Below are 18,987 nucleotides of genomic sequence, written 5' to 3'. Positions count from 1 at the left end.
GTTTTAATTCATGAAAATGTGCTGCAGTGTCGTTGTGAACACTTTAAACATCCCCCACATTCATTGTGTTTTGTCTCCCGTACAGGCGAGGGCAGCAGAAGACTGAACTGGACCCCGCCAACTGTCAGACACGAGGAGCACGAAGAGAAAGAGCCACGGTCGCTCGCACGCGTGAACGCGCATCAACACTAAATCCGCTAGATTAGTAAACCCGTCCCACACCACGGGAAAGATGACTGTTTCACCGTTTTATTAGTCAGTGTTAATACACGGACCAACCGTACCCGTTTTTATTCTAAAGGAAACTAATGAATTACTCTGTGGAATACAACTGTTTGGAAGAACGCCTTACTCATCTTGTTTCTTCTTTTGGTTGAGAGGGAAGAGCTCACAGGGTTGTCGGGCCAGTGGGTCGTCAGGAGTTGGAACAACGTCGAGCTTCTCGTACTACTTTGCATTAAAATAAAGTCTTGTTTAGGCAGATTTCAGATGTCGGGACACGTCTAGGTTAACCTCTCATTATTATTTTAGGGCTTAACAATGACCCGTGATGTGCGAAAGACCTATTTTCTGGACTGGCCAAAGCAGCCAAAGGCTAAGCTAGGTTTTGATCCTAACTATTATGAAAGCTACATTCTGTGTTGACCAGACGGATATTTATAACTAGTTAATGGGACAACTTTGTTATTCCTAACATTTTAACGCCTATGCTACAGTAAACTATTGGAGGAAACCGACACTACTTACACGTTTTAAAGTGAATTCTTTTGTCAACTTTACAACTGAATGACCCGGGATTCAGTATGTCATTTTTTAATTTCCGTAAAATATTCAAATTGGGAGCTGAGAAGAAGAAGAAACAGTATGAACATGTGCGCAGAGATGAAAATCCAGAGGAAATATGGGACATAATTGGTGAACTGGGAGATGGAGCCTTTGGAAAAGTGTTCAAGGTAGGTACTGTCTCCTATAGAGCAGCTCTTTGTGGAGAGTAGCCTTTCCTCTGTTTGTTATATTAAGGCAGACGGTGTGTTTTCATAAAATGGACTAAAACTTGAGTCTTCTGTATCCTCCTCACTCCTAACAATGCCTTTCTCTGAGGGCAGACCGCAGCGTGCCAGCAGTGTGACTTCAGTCTTGTATTGCTTTGACCCACTCACCATCTTCAAACAACACACCAGCCCTGTGACAGAGGTGGTGTCAGATATGACTGCTGAGCTAATACTCCACAGTTATCCAACATGTTTGTCTAACCCTTGTCCTTATGAAGTTTGTTTACATGTGGAGGACAACCAAATGTTGTCAGATTCACCCACTGGTGGAAAGTGACATCTTCACAAAGTGGTCTTTTTGGCAGGCAGAAACAGAAAAGTTAACATTTCCCTGGTCGTATACATACAGATGTTCATCCTATCCACTCCTCAGCTCACTTTAAAATCTCATGCATACAACACAGTACAGTTCAGGCAAACAAACCAGCCAAATAATTCTCTCTTTACATTTTCAGAAAGCTGGCCCAGTGTCAGAGCAGTCCCCTGGTCATCATTTTAATAGTGCCATTGTTTGTTTTGACCCTAATGCATAGCTGGAGCCAGGAGCTTCATTTGCATGAGTGACAGTAAATGTTATTACACAGGAGGGTTCTACCAAGTCCAATAACCAGGAAGTCTGTGGCTAATAATACAGTTTACATGCTCTTATTTTTGTTCTTTGTCGCCAAAGGCTATATATGGATGCTTTGAAATCGTCAAACTTACCCAAGATCTCATGCCAGTGTTACTTTGTATCATACTTAAATTAAGCCTAATCTTCTTGCACAGTGGTTTAGTCACAGGTTGCCAGTTTCCCAGCATTCCACTGCAAGGCTCACATGAGCTAGACCTACTGTTTAAGAGAGGAAAAAAAGACCAGAACCGATCCTTTATCGTCATTATTCCATGGAAGCGCTTCGTGTTTGTGCTACAGGCAGTGGCACTCCAGAGTCAAACCGAAGGAGCTCTGTAAATTGCAGTGTCTGGGTTTTGGTCTGTCACAGTTGTAAAGCATCACTACTTTAATGCATCGCTTGGAGAGTCTCCACTCTCCATTCATTCACAGTGAGAGATCAGCTGTCAGCTTTAAGTACCAAAGAGTCAATAGTTTTTTTTTTTTTTTTTAAATGGCGTGTACGGCTGACCACAGAACATGGGCAGGTCACCAGGAAGTGGCTGCATCCCATATCACAGCAGCAACTTCATCGAGCACATCCTGCCTGCAGTGAAGCCAAAGCAAACATCAGAAGTTTCCACTTTAACGAGACAAGTCTCATGTTCTGCTGACTTACTGGGACCTACACCAAAGCAGAGTGTTATTTGTTGTTTTTAGATCCTTTTAATGGCCATGTGGGGTGTTTGTCGCAGGTCTGAGGTTAAGACAGCTTCAAGTCCAACATAAACCACTTTTGGCGTATATGAGTCTTGAGAACAAACACAAATTTTCTGAGCTAGATCACAATATGAGACAAGGGGGCCCGAGTGAGTTAAATGAGTCCTTTGGCCATACAAGAGTCTAATAACATTCTCATCCTACAGGCCCAGAACAAACAGACGGGCATCCTCGCTGCAGCCAAAGTTATTGACACAAAGAGCGAGGAGGAGCTGGAGGACTACATGGTGGAGATTGACATCCTGGCCTCCTGTGACCACCAAAACATTGTCAAACTGCTTGATGCTTTCTATTATGAGAGCAAACTCTGGGTGAGTAGTGGGAAGAACTCTCTAGAGTCACAGTGTTAATGTTGTTTCCTCTCTGTTTCCTCTGGAGCAAAGGAAAATATGGACCTAATACAGCAAAGCTTCTTTCTAAAACACAAATGAGATTAATGTTTATATTATGATGGAGTATCCAGTAAATTTTTTAACATTGCAGCTTCTGCAGCCTTAAACTTGGATAAAAAAGAGCAAATGTAGTAGTAAATTTCCCCCTAAAAGTAAAGTTGCTCTATAAATCACAGAAGAATTACTGCCCTAGTTGTTCTGTGCTATAATGGTAGTATGGGCTCAGCGTGGACACCCACAGTTTCATCTACGCCTTTAAGTTGCATCACTGTACTATTAGTGCAAGTCTTTTGCAAGAAATCAAGTTCCTTTCCTACTATTCTTATCAAAATTTGAGGCCAGAGTTCACACGAGCAGCGGAAACAAGCAGCTTTTAGAGCTGTTAATCATCATACCACTTTATGATCCATCCACTTATGATATGAGTTCATTCTTAAATGCCTTTGTTGTTCACTGTAGTTGGTACTTATTCCAAACAAAAACATGTATATTTGGTCATCTTTTATCTTTGAAAAGTACCACAAGTTTTTCTATTCCTTGCAACACAAATTCTGAATTGAAGGTATATTTCATACCATTGGAGAATCAGTGATGAGCTCCTGAAAATACTGATTTGTTGTGTAGATACAGTGCCTTAGTGGCTTTTATGTTTGCCCTGGGGCAAACCAGTGTCAGTTCAGATGGATTATACTCAAGGCCTAAAAGCAAGGGGAGTCTTCATTAATAAATAAACAGTGCATGTGGGGAACTCACAGTGACCGAGGTAGATTACAGGTTAGTCCAATCAGTAATTCAGGGGTTTTCTCTTTCCTGTCATACACACCGTAGAATATTTAATCATCTGAGCAAATAACATACTGCATGGCAGAGAAAATCTTTCCACTCGATGCTAAAGCCTGAAATTTCTTTTTTAAATTAATTCTCTCCAAAACATAAAATATATAGAGGAAGGACAGATTTAGAAACAGGGCATTGGCATCCGCAGGCGGTAGCATGATCGGAAGTACCATGCCTTGGCCCATGTGAGTCAATACATAAGCATCTAAAAAGACAGTCAGGTCATTATAAAAGCCTATGAGTACCTGACTATTTAATTTCAGTGCATTTAATTGCCTGCTCGGCCCTTTTCCTCCCCATTGTCCTCTGAACAATGGCCACAGGAACAGGTCACATGGAGGTTGTCTGTTGATTTGTATCTTGGCCTGTGTGGCACCTGTTCGTGCAAAGAGGAGAGAGTGTCCAGGACATTTCCTCCTGGACATGAAAGGCTTCATTCCACATAATCCCAAGAGAGTCTGGGAGGTGACTGACTTTATAACTAAATGTTAAATTGATGTCACCCACTGACCTTTGTTTCACGCTGCAGTTTCAGTTGCACAGCAACAGTTCCTATTCTCTGTTTTCATGTTTTGATTACTGTGATGTAGCTGGTATTTTCATCCCTTTCAGGTCTTGAACTTGTAGGTGAGATCATATTCAGCCTCATACCCTCCCTCTCTGTGCCAGATGAATGGATTAGAAAATATACGGGTGCATGCTTCTCCACGTATTTGTGTGTGTCAAATAAACAAGTGGGAGAGGAAGCCGCAGCCCTGACCTATGGTTCCTCTCTGCCAGCTGCCACTCTGAAAACCACTGTAGGGGCCATTGTACAACAGCAGAGCCACTAAAACAACAGCACGCCTACAGAGAAACACTATAATGGTGTGCATGTTGAATAGCCAAGACTGTTCTGAGACTTGAGGCATTGTGTGTCTTGTAAGGGCTTTGTTGTTGGAAGTGGAACAGTCTTGAAAAGCTCAGCTGAATCGTGGAATGCCATTGAACCTTGGTGAGAGTTAGCCTTAGTCCTTCTTTGGAAAATAGGATGTTTACATGATTTTGTAACTTGTCATTTTAGGTACAGGTTGACCCTGTAACAAAAACAAAGGTCTTAACCAACGTATCAACCACAATTAGTTTCTCAGTGGTAACAAAATTGCAGAAGTGCGGCTACTTCCTCTTCCTTAGGTGTAGCATTTGGTTAGATCTTCCCTAAATCTCTGTGCAGAGTGTGAGTTAGCATCACGCTACGAGGTTAGCCTTGTGTTTAAGCTCAATTAAGACACACTGCTCCAGATGCTTTGCCATACCTTCTGCCATAATAATACTCCCTAGATACTCTAATCCTATTTACAGAATAAGACCTAAAGTCGGCAATGTAGCTAGCAAGCTAGCTAACAGCTGTGTGAAACCCTTTCCACAAAGTGGCCCCAACTGGGCCAATCCTCTTACGTCAACAGCCATTCTGAAAGCTCCTAAATGCCTTTAAGGGCTCAGAGTGTTTCATTCACGCAGGTTGGGTGGAGGTTCATTCTCAAATTGCCTTAGTCAAGTCAGTAGTTGTGTACATGATGATGATGTTGATGATGATGAGGCCCTTTTGGTTTTGTATGTGTACAATGAAGGTTCCAGCAGACCAGATACATTGAGGTTTCTCTCTGAACTTGAGAACCTTCCAGATCCTCACAATAGATTTCAGAGGTCACGAGGTTCAGCCAGTGTGTGAGTGCCTCATGAATAGCCTGCGCTCACCTGCATTTCAAATTCAATCTGTGGCAGAGCTCACTGCTAACCTCTAAATATTATGCAGTAATAAACAAATAAATACTATTTTATGTTACGCACATTTTTTATATGAATAAATACCTGTTTTGCAGATGTAGGAAAAACACATGACTCTATGGTTTTTTTCCCTGTCCCTGGCAGATCCTCATCGAGTTCTGTGCAGGAGGGGCTGTGGATGCTGTCATGCTCGGTGAGTCAGCATTTCCTCTCTGAATACAGGTTATCATCTGCTCTGAAAGCAGCACTGAGCAGCAAATTAAAAGACCTCTTTAAGACATCAAAAGGGCTCTGTAGACCACCTACATATGACATTTTTCATTCATCAATACCATAAATGTAACTTAGTCCTTATTACCTCCTGTGAGTTGGTTGCATTAGTGTATTCCTGGCTGAGGAATGCTAAGCATTTGTTTCTATTACCCTCACCCCATCTGCAGAACTGGAGAGATCCCTGACAGAGCCTCAGATCAGGGTGGTGTGTAGGCAGACTCTGCAGGCCCTTGTCTACCTCCATGACAGCAAAATCATCCACAGAGACCTGAAGGCCGGAAACATCCTCCTCACGCTGGATGGTGATGTGAAGCTGGGTAAGGTCAAAGTTAGATCTAACACTTGTCATTTTACAAGCAAGGTAGCAACAGACCCTGTGTCACCCTGTTTTCTATAACACCCAGAATTTGTTTGATTCAAACCTTCAATCGATGTGAAGAGAAAACAAACTGTGAACTGTGTAATACATACAGAAAAGTTGAGGACTAGGGTGAAGTGATTGGCCTTACAAGTAGATGTTTCCTGGTTCAGTTATGTAATTTTTTTCTACGTTTCAAAGGGAAAAATCATAAATGAGTTCACAGTCTAGCAATGTAGGCTATGTGCCTCCAGCCATAGTCTCCCTGTACTTTCCTCATGTTTCCTCATGATTAAACTGCTGGAAATGGCACAGAAATGCAAAGTGAAACCATCCATTTACTGCCTCTTTCCCAAACACAGCCCAAACACATTGTTACATTCAGTTATCTGAGCTGCTGAAAACTGAGGAGCGGTGGTATCATGTGATAACATACAGATCAGAAAAACAACTTTGCCGCTTAGAAGTTTGTCACACTCATTATTTTAGCCCTTCTAATGCAAGAAGCTTACAGGGTCACATGATCTTTCTCATGACATTACACTGTGTGCATGTTAAACGGTCATAACAAAGTATGTTGTGACCTTGTGTGAACTTTGCCTTGTGCTGCTCTTGTTCCTGCTGCAGAAGGTTTCCAGAAGCTTTTGACATAGAGTCTGAGCTCCCATATTTACTTACATATTTTGCCGTGTGTTACACTGTGGGCCTTATTGTTGTAGCTTTGGCCCTTATTCCTGCTAGCATTAATAAATAATTAAATATTAAATCAGAATTGAAATGGGAGATCCTGATTATCCCAACTGTAAAACCCCATTCAAACTGACACATTGACAGGGGTTAGACCTGCATCATAGCTCAATCTGCCCTCCTCTTAGGCAGGGTTGAATATGGGTGGGACGCTGCCTGGCTTTAGTGAACTGTTGTTGCTCTCAGGAATGGACATTAATTAAATGATACTGAGTTGTAAATGTCCTTTAAGCCCTGTGAACAAAGAAATAGAAGTACATGTGTGGGCAGTCGAGACAGAGGGAGTGTGCAGATGGACACTGAAACATAACTTTGATCTGGTAAATGATTCAGAATAATTCTCAGGTTTATCAGTGAAATGTTTGAAGCTACACTGCAGAGTGGAGTCACTGTTAACAGTGGGAATCAGGTGCTGTCCCGTGAGTGGGTCCTACGCAGATCCCACACACGTTGAGCTGACTGCTGTCTAAAACTGGTATTTGTCTAAGAACTAAGAGCTCGCTCTTAAACACGGGATCCCACATTCCCCATAATGCAACTCACTGTAATCTTTCATCAGACACGTCCCTGCCCTGTACATGCCCATGTCTTTCAAAATCCACACCCCAAGTTTCTAACACAAGCTTTCTGCTGAAAATTTGTAGTCTCAGTGTCCATGTCACTCTCTCTCACTTTAGAAAGCTTCTTCTACAGTCACCAAAGATGTTACACAGCAGTTTTCACAGGCTGAAGAGTTCTCTCTTTGACAAGTGAAGTTGATGTGGGAAATAAGTGCAGAGCAGCTTCATAAAAGAGCTGTAAAAGAAATTCACTGGGACATTTACTGCATACTTTTACTGTTGCATGGTCGTTTCAGACATGATGATGTGAATTAGTGGCCTCAGTGCACAGCAGTGATCAGTTGATCCTGCTGCTCAGTGTGTGCTCACCAGCACATGTATCCAGCAGATGCGGTAGATGTAGCTTAGTTAGAGGGGTATGAGTCACCGCTGGTGGATGGAACAGGCTCATTGGAATAACACACAACAAGCATTTTGTCCAGTGACATAACACACACACACACACACACAGAGGTGCCTGTGCAACTGCCTGCTGGGAAACCCATGAGCCGTTACTCACACAAGATACAAACAAGGCATGCTGTCATCATGCAAATGTGAGAAGGCTGTTATAACAGCATATGTTTTCATAGGCTGCGTTATTTTGTGTTCATTTAATGCACTGATGAGATTAGCATGTGTGCTGCTCATCGTTTTTTTCACTTTGGGCTTGTGTTTGTTTTTTTGTGGCTACATTTGGAACATGATTGATGACAGTGGTGTTCCATTGGCTAATCTCTGGTTTGCCTTCAATCACATGTCTTCCAGCTGACTTTGGCGTGTCTGCCAAAAACACCAAAACGCTGCAGAGGAGAGACTCTTTCATTGGAACGCCTTACTGGTGAGGGGAAAATAAATTTTAAAAAACGATTTCGTAGTCATTAAAAACTGAAGTACGCTATCACCTACCATCGGTTTGGCTCTTGGCCGTTGTTGCACAAAATACAGTAAACATCCATGAGCTTCATATCTCCTCTCAACGACCTCCTTTCTTTCCTTCCAGGATGGCTCCTGAGGTGGTGATGTGCGAGACGTCCAAGGACCGCCCATATGACTATAAGGCCGATATCTGGTCCCTCGGGGTCACCTTGATTGAGCTTGCACAGATTGAGCCGCCAAATCATGAGATGAACCCCATGAGAGTCCTGCTGAAAATAGCCAAGTCCGATCCTCCTACCCTGATGCAGCCGTCACGCTGGTGAGTCACAGCATGACGTTTTATTGTCCTGTCAGGGACAAGGACGAATGTCCATTCCACCTGGTTTTGCATTATTCTGCTGATCGTCTTAGATATTTGCCTTTATGTCATTTTGGCGAAATACATTTTTTTCAATGTGCTACACCAAACAGACCAGATTCAACCTTTTTTTTTCTTCACTTCCACCCTTTAGGTCCCCAGAATTCAGTGACTTCCTAAAGCGGTGTCTGGACAAGAATGTGGACAACAGGTGGAATGCAACACAACTTCTTCAGGTACTTTTCTCTTCAGCATTCACACATGGTTTTCACTCTCAAGCTCGGAACCCCTTTTTCATTATCATTTCCCTCCGCTCCATACATAGCCACTTGAATCAAGTGATAAGCCTTGTTCCCATCCCATACCCATGTACCACCTGCCATTCAGAGCGTAAGCAGCAGAGTCCTAGACGACATCTGTTTAGCTGCTCCGTGTCAGGTCTGTCTCAGGTACTGAACCGTGTGTCCTGGCAAGACTGACACTCATCCCTCTGTGCTTGAGCTGACGTCAGCGGAGCAGGATTTTCTTTTTCCATAGGGTTTAAGGTGCTCGGCCAAGTCCGAGCCACTTACTTACACAGAGGCAGTAAGGACACATCCGTACTCAGACACAGGAAATACCGAACAACTCTGCAGCTCAAGGATTGTTCTGTGCAGAAGAAGACTCCATGGGCTTGAAAATACAAAATAGCGGTCTGCCACCAGTGAAGGTTTTGATATCAAAGAAGCTGCATATTCTCAGGCCTGCGATAGAATATGTGCAGCAGATTTCTAAGCCGAAGAAGGTGAGGTTGATAAGAGCTTTGTAGTGTTTGTAGTCTTATCTGGCTTTGCATTAAATAAGTGTACTGATCTGTTTGTTTATTGTGAAGTACTTTCAGACAGGTGAAAATCCCCAAGAGAGACAGAGTAACGGAATGATGCAAGAAAGAACGTTGCAATGTTCAGCCTGTATTAAGTGTGTGTTTGTTGGATTGACTTTGTTGTAGCTAAATAATCCCATTCTGTTCTACCGTGAGCAATTTACGTCTCAAAATCTATGGGATTAGTTTTTGGCAGGCGGTCGTGTTTTGCTGCAAGAAGTGTTTGTGTTTTTACTGCAGCAGGTAAAATGTTCGCCACAGCATGTGCAATACACAGGGCACCAACATGTAAACCACATCCTGATTTATAGTTGTGTTATTTTTATTTGTCTTCTGCACAGCATTCGTTTGTGTCCAGTGTGACAGACAACAAGCCACTGAGGGAGCTCATAGCTGAGGCGAAGGCTGAGGTCACTGAAGAGATTGAAGAGCACAAAGAGGAAGAAGAGGAGGAAGAAACAGAAGCACATCTGGTGAGTAAACTTAACTAAAATCAGCAAATGGTTTGTAAAAGGGATTTTTACACTGTTGAGAGAAAAGGTTAGTAGTTGGATGTTTTTTTTTGGGCTGGACCATAGCAGCGGGGCCAGCCCTATAAATGCAAATTTCTGTTGCAGTTTCCCCACTGGCTGTTGCTCTTTCAAAATTGAGGTGAACAGTTTCTGTTATGTCACCAAGGGGGCGTCAATAGGCAATGTTGCCAACTCTGCACCTAGGTCACCAGATCTGCAGCCTTTTCAGAACGCTTTACCTACTTTTTTACAGACAAATCTAGAGACTTTTTCGGACAAACATTTGCTACTGTCCATAGTCGAGAGTCGTCAATATTGCACACCTCTTTATGCATCTCGTTCAGTTAACTGCACGGCCGATGGCTGTTTTCTTTAACCTGTGTGTTTGCTGATTTTCTCAGATGACGTTGTGGTTATAAAATGAGGATTTTAGCAGAGCAGCAGCTTGGAAATTGCTTACTGGTTAACATGTATCTTAATGGGCCATGTTTCAGTCACTATTTCATGCTTGTGCTGTTTCTGTCTGACAACAGAAACAGAAAAACATAGATGAGAACCTCTTTATTGGGGATTCAGTTGTATTAAATGACTGTAAATGTGAGCAGAGGACAGAGAGAAGGAGAGAAGCAAACACATATAGGACAGAAACCGACTGAAATAAGGCAGGAGAAACTAACAGTCCTAACTTATTTCCATTCCTGCTTCAGGGCCACAAACGCGCTCCATCCGATGTCAGCGTTGCCAGCTCAGAAGATGAGAAAATCCCCCTCTCTCCGTCCATCCTGGAATCTGTCCCTGAGAAGGTTGAGCCAATTCTACCTGTGCCAACACCCACTGATCTCACTGTGGCCAACCATGTGGACGCTAGCTTTGTGGAGGAGCCTGCTGCCCCTGCAGCAGAAGAGCGTGCAGAGGAGGTTTCAGACACTCCAGCTGAGGATGGAGAGGTAGAACAGAAACCTGTGGAGGAAAAGCTTCCAGAAGCAGGAGTAGACGTTTCCTCACCGGAGAAGGAGACTGAAACAGAGGCACCTGTAAAGGAAATGCAGCAGCTGGACGTAGCTGTTGAGGATGAAAAGGAAGTGGACACAGCCGAGGTTCCTGCCATTGAAGAAGCCGGCACAGAGAGCTTAGAGGTCACTGAGGCTCCTCAGGAGGAAAAGATGGCTGTTGTGGAGGAGTCAAACACACCAGTGAAGGAGGAGGAGGACGAGGACCAGTACAAACACCTAAAGGTGACACTGACACTACCAGAGCAAGATAAAGATGTCCCAAAAGAGGAGAATGGAGAGAAGCCCACAGAAAAGGATGAAATAAACGCAGAAGATGAGAAGAAAGTTCCAGACAAAGCTAAGGATGACAAAGAGAGAGATTCAGACTCGGGGAGTGGCTCGGCTGCAGACAACAGCAGCGTAGACCTGAATCTGTCTATCTCAAGCTTTCTGTCCAAAACAAAAGGGCCTGGATCTGTGTCCATACAGGTAACAGATACAGTACGCACACTCAAATGCAGCATTAGTTTTCTTTTTGTGAAAGATTTAGTCCTGAAGCGCTATCATATCATCTTTTTAAAATACTAGAAGCTGTATAATGACAGACCTGCAGAGCTGACGATATATATATATATATATATATATATATATATATATATATATATATATATATATATATATATATATATACATACTTTTTTTTTCCAGGACACCAAGCGTCAGAAGAAGACATTGAAAAAGACTCGCAAATTCATTGTGGATGGAGTGGAAGTTAGTGTGACTACATCAAAGATCATCACCGACAATGACACCAAGAACGAGGAGATGAGATTCCTGAGGTATTCACCCGTCCTCATTTACATACACCCCGGGCCTCGGTTTCATGCAAACACTATGGAAATGGGTTGCCCAGGAACCTCAGTGTACAACCTGTCCTGTGTGGAGCTAAGCTCTCTAAACGCTGAATCTTTTTTTTTTTTTCTTACTGAATTGTATCTCTCAGTGCTTCATATCAAAGCTCAGCAAAGTACTCCATTAAAGGTGATACCTGTTCAACACGGTGACCTGCTTTTCCCATTAAACCACAAGACTCACACTTACCATAATTGTTCTGTCTTTCTTTTCCTCTGCTTCCTTCTTGTTTCCGCCTACATGTCTCCAGGCGCCAGGAGCTGAGGGAGCTGCGTCTCTTACAGAAGGAGGAGCAGAGGGCCCAGCAGCAGCTCAGCAACAAGCTCCAACAGCAAAAGGAACAGATCTACCGCCGCTTTGAACAGGAAACCACAGTAAGTCAGTCAACCAGAACTGTCAGCGCTGAGACAGCTACATTTCTTTTAAAAACTCTGATTCATGGCCTTAGATTCATCCACCAAAACTGCAGTGGTGTGTCTGAATATTCTCCGGCGGACAGTGGCTCTCTGTAAACCTTTTAAGTCCTGGTCCTGCTGATGAGCACTTTGCTTTAAATGACCATAACCAGATCCTTGAATTTTTAATTCAGTCTTTGGTAAGTTATACCCTGTAGGTCTCAGCCTTGTTGGTGGAAGCAGTGCGAGCATGCAGTGCTGACACGCTGTGAGGATCCTCGCTGACAAAATCCCTTAACCCTAACACTCCCCTAAACCCCGGTCCTTATCTTAACCTAAACCCATTTCTAACCTTCTAACCTAAAACTAAGTCTTAACCCTGAAGCAGCACTTTGAAGAACTGATTGATTCCTCCAAAAATACTCGCTCTTAAGGTTTACCACAGGTCCTCACAATGATAGAAGTACGAGAGCACACACACTAAAACACAGTTTAGTCCTTTGAACTAAAAGTGACACTGTAACTACTGCTGTTACTACTGTTGAATGTCTCTTCCTAAGACTGTCCCTGAAAAGGAAGTATTTTTTTATGTAGGGCAGCTTTTCCCTCAGGTTATTTAGAAAAAGCCTGAAGTATCATGGCTGTTTATTGAATGAACTATTTCATCGTTTGTTCTGTTAGTCACCGTTTTTGATTACCTTCGTAACAGGATGTTGTTTTAGCCTGACTATTTGCATCTACGTTGGGAGCGACTGCTGTAAAATGAAAATTCACCTGAAGCTGTCATCTCAACTCAACTTGGCAAAATATGTGACTTTCTAAATTCTTTCCTTCCCAGTCTAAAGAGATTTAAGAAGGAGTCAGATAATTTGAACAGAAATAGAACAAAGGTTGATATTATCCATGAATGTATATGTGTTATATGAGTAGACATCTGATACAGCCGTCTCTGACTGTCAGAGCACCTCACTGATTTGCTGTTGCATAAATCCTGGATCATTTGTCCAGAGGTAAAAAGTCTGTAATCCAAAACCTCCCATGAACACTCAGTTATGTTCATGTTTTGTGAATTGGCTTGGTCCACTCAGCTTTTCTTGAAGTTGCATAATGTGTAATTCCGAAATTTGGAAACAGCACAAGGAAACTGCTGTGGACCATAACAAGCACCCGGATTTATTAAAACTCATTCTGTGGTTAAGTGAACGTTTGCTTTTGACCTTCCTCAAACATAAAGCCGTCCAGATGTGGAGTAAAAGTGTAAAAGACGATGACTCATCTGAGTGTTACTTTGTTCTTTTGTGTGTTGTTGGTTTGTGGTTGTGAGGGCCAGATGTACAAAGGCTTTTGCACTGGTTTTTCAGGCACAGGTGTGACATGCTCTTCCACAGACATACGAACTGTACGTATCAAACAGTTGCAGCACGCTGGAGTGTCTGCAGCGTACATCTCACTCTTCATTGCATTTGCATTTAAGGGGGTGGGTCGCTATTAATAACTGTTCAGTTTGTGGGTAAATGAACTCTCCTTCACTCGCACAGGGCATCTTTGAGCTTTAGCACTAGGCGTAATTCAGAAGCTGCTGAAGAAAATCACACACTGAAAACATGCAGGTTGCAAACACTGCTTTCTTAGTACAACTGCCCCTGTCTTTGTGAATGAGTCTTAGATGTTTGTTGTCATGTTACTATGTCTCAGCTCAGCTGTCATTAATACGGTGATCAGTAGCCATGTTCATTCTCCGTATATTCATGTCTGTGTCAGTTCATTTTTTCCATCCATTTAATTACATAAAATAATTAGCTGTGTTTATGACAGAGCTTGTGTTCGTCAGCAGTTCATGCCATACATACTGGGCTTCTTCTGAACTCCTTCACATCCCTTTGAAAATGTACATAACAGAGGTTATATCTCTTTTAATGGTAACACACGCTGCTAATGGCCTCTCAGTTTTCAGTTGAGTCACCTGTGTAGCTGCTTCTTTAATACTGAATTTGTTATTTGTCTGCCTTCTTAAAAAGTTGTACATATTTCCTCCTTGAGAGTTTTTAAAGCGTAGAAGCGTGATTCATCCACAGACTTTGTTTAACTGGCATCCACCCGACGTCTTTCATGTCTTACAGCTTCTTCTAAATGTCTCTTTTTAAGATTTTAGACACTGACAGCTCAGTTCTTCCAGAACCAGTAATTTTTTTTGACATGATTTGACCCTTTGTGTCCTGCAGAGTAAGAAGCGTCAGTATGACCAGGAGGTGGAGAACCTGGAGCGGCAGCAGAAGCAGACGATCGAGAGGCTGGAGCAGGAGCACACCAACCGGCTCAGGGACGAGGCCAAGCGCATCAAAGCCGAGCAGGACAAAGAGCTGTCCAAGTACCAGAACATGCTGAAAAACCGCAAGAAAGAGGTTAGCATGCAGATCACATCACTCTGCTACCTTTCATTTCCCTAAACTTCTTTTACCTGCCTATAAGGAGGACTGGGGAGCTCATAAGGTTCCTATTAATAGAAGGTTGTTTTTATACTGAGACATACACACGCCTCTCTGATCTGTCTTTAAAGTGTTTTACGTAACTTCCGTTTAGCCGTACAGGCGCTAAATCAGTCTGCGCTGCCACTGCTCATTTATTTTCTCATGTCATGCTAATCTGTCCGCAGCGTTTGTCTCATTTTATTCCTTCTTACTGCTAATTGCTGACCTGACACAGGGCAAACAGGAAGTGGGGCTTTCTCCAAAGCAGGTGACAAATGCTATCATGAAACGTATTAAAGACGATGTTATCCAAGCCCCACCAGAGGAGGTAACGATGGCTCGGTTTGCGGTGGATTTTGAACTCTCAGCTCTCCTCTACATGTCTGCTGTTGAGAAGCATTAGCCAACACTTATTTATTGTGCTGTTTGAGGCAGATTTCATATTTTCCTACCTGAGTTTGCAGTGCCCACCACAGGTTCAGAATGTACGTGTGTGTGCAGTGTTTAGTGAAATGTGTAGGAAGGTAATGTACTGTGATCCGCAGGGAGTGGCCCATGTTATGATTCAGTCCTTTCAGTTGTCCTCGTACACCCTGTGCAACGCTCCCATACAGGATGTAAGTGAAACCCCCCTCGCGTGTGTTTTGGTGCCTCCTCAGATTTGGGATCTGGCCTCTTTCCTGTGTCTCTTAAAGCGTCTGTGTCTCATTACTCCTGACACTACACACACACACTGTCTTTTCTGTATATCAGGACAACACCAAGCTAAAGTTGTGCTATGCTATCAGCAAATCTCTAATATGATCATACTAAGATGAATGTTTACTGCTGAAAATGAAGTGTTGTACATTATAGTTCCTTATTGTTCTCTAATGTATGAGAACAGAACTAGTAAGCAGCCAATATCTAAAGTTTAGAACCTCACATTGAAATAGTTTTATAGGTTGTTGTCTAGTTTTAGAACAATGTAATGTGAATAGTGTACTTTGCAGACATCTAAACATATATTGCAGTCAAGAGCTTGAGCACGTTTACTGTATAACAGTGTGTGTACTACATTAGAGTGTGAGGTTTCTCTGGGTTAGCTGAGCCAAGTAGGCCAGATTAATGTGACTGACAGGCAGGTGAAACTGTCCTTATTGCATCTGTAACTGTCTGGTTCATCGGCTCAAGCCATGTTTAGCCTGAAGTAAACTTGGCACGAAGCCTGTGGGCCAGAAAACACACTAATATACACACACACTCAGCTGGCCTCATAAAGCCTATTCCACTAAACGTCTTGATAAAGTTTTTTCAGGACCAGTGTTTCCTATGTTTCAGTGTTCCTGTGTTTTCCTATCAGTGTGAACGTGCCTCACTAATTAGGCTAAGATGAATCAATGATTGCTGTGGGTTAAGGTTCAGTACGTTTCTCAGATACTTCGTGTGCTCTTGATACAGAGGTAGTTACTTTGACCTGTGTAGTGTCGTCTTAAATGCCTATTATAATCTATATCATCCTTGGTCCAGGAACAAGAGTTTCTTCAGAAGCAGCAGCAGGATCTGGACAGCGCTCTGAAGAAGATAATCCAGCAACACAAACACGAGCTGGCCACCATCGAGAGAGACTGCCTCAACCACAAGCAGCAGCTTCTCCGGGGTAAATAATATCTACATTATGATTTATATATATAATAATTTCTGACCATATGTATAGTACAGTGTCTGATGATGCTTCGTTCATGTCATGTGGGACTGAAGTCTGTGGAACTGAGCAGGATTTATACTCTGTCCTAACTGCATGTCAGACGGTTGAATATCGTTCCAGTGTTCAGTGGGGGGGTGTCTGTGTCAGCCATTTTCTGTAACTGTCGGAAGCCAACCGTCCCACACTCACATCCTCTTCATGCCGTGATTGGGCAGCTGTATGGTGCTCTTTCTTTCATCAGTTTTTATACAACTATTTGTGGCACTTTTCATGTGAACAACTCTGTGAGCACTCTGAACGTCTTCCTGGAGAAACAGGAAATGAAAATGTGCACTGTAATAACCATTTTTAAACAATATCACCTTCTACTGTGGTCGGTCAGACAAATATAAACACATTTGATTTCTGAGAAATTTATGAGAAAATGTGTAACAAATGATAAAAAAAAAAAAGAGGTAGAGTTCAAACCCAGTTTACTTTAACACTTCACCTGCACAGCTGTCAAACTGTGAAGTGGTGTGTGAAAATCAAATCATCGTTTTTGGAATTAAACAGATGTTGTCAGAGTCACTTCGGCCCATTTAGTTTAACTATCATCAGTAAACAAGCTGTCTTTGGAGGCAGAGGGGGACTCTCAGATCACATTCCTGCTAATGTCAGCTGCAGCCCCTTTGGACGTGACTGCAGTGAACAGCAGCCTGTTAGCACTTAGCACTGCCTGAGACTTAATCCTGTGCATAATATGCCAGGAAGTGCACAAACACCACTTCTCAGAAATGCCCACTGAACCAAGTCATGCGAGGTTGTAACTGTGCTTTAAGAATCTTGTAAAGAGCTTTGACTGGGGAACAGAAATTGTGAGACAGTTGAAAGCTTAAAAGCCGAAACCTCGTCAGTAAAATTGATGTTGGTTGACAGAAGTCTCTCAAACATCCGGCCATTTGCTACTAATGAGGTAATTGAAGCCCACAACTGTTGCTGCATGTCTTCTGCTCTGTCTTGTTCCTCACCACAGACAATAATTTAGCTTTGTCTTTTCTTGACTCGTGTGTTTGTGTACAGCACGGGAGGCTGCTATGTGGGAGCTGGAAGAGCGCCATCTGCAGGAGAAACACCAGTTGTTCAAACAGCAGCTCAAAGACCAGTACTTCATGCAGAGACACCAGCTGCTCAAGAGACACGAGAAGGTACAGGCCGGGAATGGGCCCTGGACTGACTGTAGCTCTTTAACGTGGTTCAGTCATCTTTGATAGTCCAACATCAGAATTACCGTCAGTTGTTGCTTCTGTCTAAAAAGCTGGCCTCAAGAAATAGCTTTTAAATTCCTTCATCCAAAAAATAAAGGTTGAATAAGTTGCTCTGCTAGCTCCCTCCATCTTTCACATCTGCCTGGGTGTGTGTGTGTGCCCCGTACAGGAGATGGAGCAGATGCAGCGCTACAACCAGCGTCTGATCGAGGAGATGAAGAACAAGCAGACGCAGGAGAGAGCCAGATTACCCAAGATCCAGCGCAGTGAGGCCAAGACCCGCATGGCCATGTTTAAGAAGAGCCTTCGCATCACTGGAGCCGCCATCACCCCCGAGCAGGAGCGAGAGAAGGTCAAACAGGTAATGACCTGAGCCATATGGACTGCATTGGCAGAAATGAATTTAATCAACTTTTCGACGTCCTATAGTGGATGGAAAGACAGTCAGGTCAAATTTCTTAAAAAAAAAAAAGAACTGTTCTTCTTGTTTTCCAGTTTGCAGCTCAGGAAGAGAAGAGACAGAAGAACGAGAGGCTCCACCAGCACCAGAAACATGAAAACCAGATGAGAGACCTGCAGCTACAGTGTGACACCAACATCCGAGAGCTGCAGCAGCTGCAGGTGAAGATTCGAAAGAAACTCTATTTAAATTTTATTGAAAAACAAACAGGTTCTATGGGCTTGTCTTGTTTTAGTTGATCATCCTCAGTAACCTTTGCCTCACTGTGTGTGATTCAGAATGAGAAGTGCCACCTGTTGATCGAACATGAGACCCAGAAACTGAAGGAGCTGGATGAGGAGCACAGCCTGGAGCTGAAGGAGTGGAGGGAGAAGCTACGACCCAGGAAGAAGGTGAAGTATCTGTTACACCTGGATGATAAAATCAGCCCGTGGTGTACTCCCACTTAACCTGACTCCTGTACTTCTCAGGTTCACCTGCATTTGCAAGGACGTGCTAGCTGATCTTGTAGCTTGATAATCTGGGCCAAAATCAAATTATTATGGAGTATTCTGTTTACACAGCACTAAAACAAGAACAGTAATCTTCACATTAAAGAAAGACTGAGTCTGTTTACACCATGTTCAAAACAGATTTAACCTGTTATCTCTGTACTAAAGAGATAATCTCAGACAGATAACTGGTTAAAGAGGTCGCTGACGACAAGAAGGAAAACTGAACTACATAACTGCTCAGATATTTACTGAACAGTGTCACCTTGTGGTCTACCAAGTAGTTGTTCTTGAGCTTTTGATAGTATCACATGATCTTCATCAGCA

The 18,987-nt window shown here is 42.9% G+C and overlaps 1 protein-coding gene across 1 annotated transcript in view; it reads left to right on the top strand.

Moving 5' to 3' along the window:
• The first annotated feature begins 202 nt into the window (after nucleotides 1–202).
• The window catches only part of slkb (STE20-like kinase b), a 21,407-nt gene continuing 2,622 nt past the window's right edge, over nucleotides 203–18,987 (top strand). The window contains exons 1-17 of the mRNA XM_041035800.1: nucleotides 203–953; nucleotides 2,571–2,735; nucleotides 5,565–5,613; nucleotides 5,861–6,010; nucleotides 8,166–8,238; nucleotides 8,401–8,595; nucleotides 8,789–8,870; nucleotides 9,838–9,969; nucleotides 10,716–11,489; nucleotides 11,709–11,839; nucleotides 12,163–12,286; nucleotides 14,530–14,709; nucleotides 16,285–16,414; nucleotides 17,525–17,649; nucleotides 17,879–18,070; nucleotides 18,205–18,330; nucleotides 18,448–18,561. Of these exons, the coding sequence (XP_040891734.1) occupies nucleotides 804–953; nucleotides 2,571–2,735; nucleotides 5,565–5,613; nucleotides 5,861–6,010; nucleotides 8,166–8,238; nucleotides 8,401–8,595; nucleotides 8,789–8,870; nucleotides 9,838–9,969; nucleotides 10,716–11,489; nucleotides 11,709–11,839; nucleotides 12,163–12,286; nucleotides 14,530–14,709; nucleotides 16,285–16,414; nucleotides 17,525–17,649; nucleotides 17,879–18,070; nucleotides 18,205–18,330; nucleotides 18,448–18,561 (2,892 nt within the window). The 5' untranslated portion in view covers nucleotides 203–803. The remainder of the gene's footprint in view (nucleotides 954–2,570; nucleotides 2,736–5,564; nucleotides 5,614–5,860; nucleotides 6,011–8,165; nucleotides 8,239–8,400; nucleotides 8,596–8,788; nucleotides 8,871–9,837; nucleotides 9,970–10,715; nucleotides 11,490–11,708; nucleotides 11,840–12,162; nucleotides 12,287–14,529; nucleotides 14,710–16,284; nucleotides 16,415–17,524; nucleotides 17,650–17,878; nucleotides 18,071–18,204; nucleotides 18,331–18,447; nucleotides 18,562–18,987) is intronic.

This window comes from Toxotes jaculatrix, chromosome 4, assembly GCF_017976425.1.
Source record: "Toxotes jaculatrix isolate fToxJac2 chromosome 4, fToxJac2.pri, whole genome shotgun sequence".
Lineage (NCBI taxonomy): Eukaryota > Metazoa > Chordata > Actinopteri > Toxotidae > Toxotes > Toxotes jaculatrix.
The sequence above is the reverse complement of the archived record's forward strand: the minus strand, read 5'-3'. Positions and strand labels throughout refer to the sequence as shown.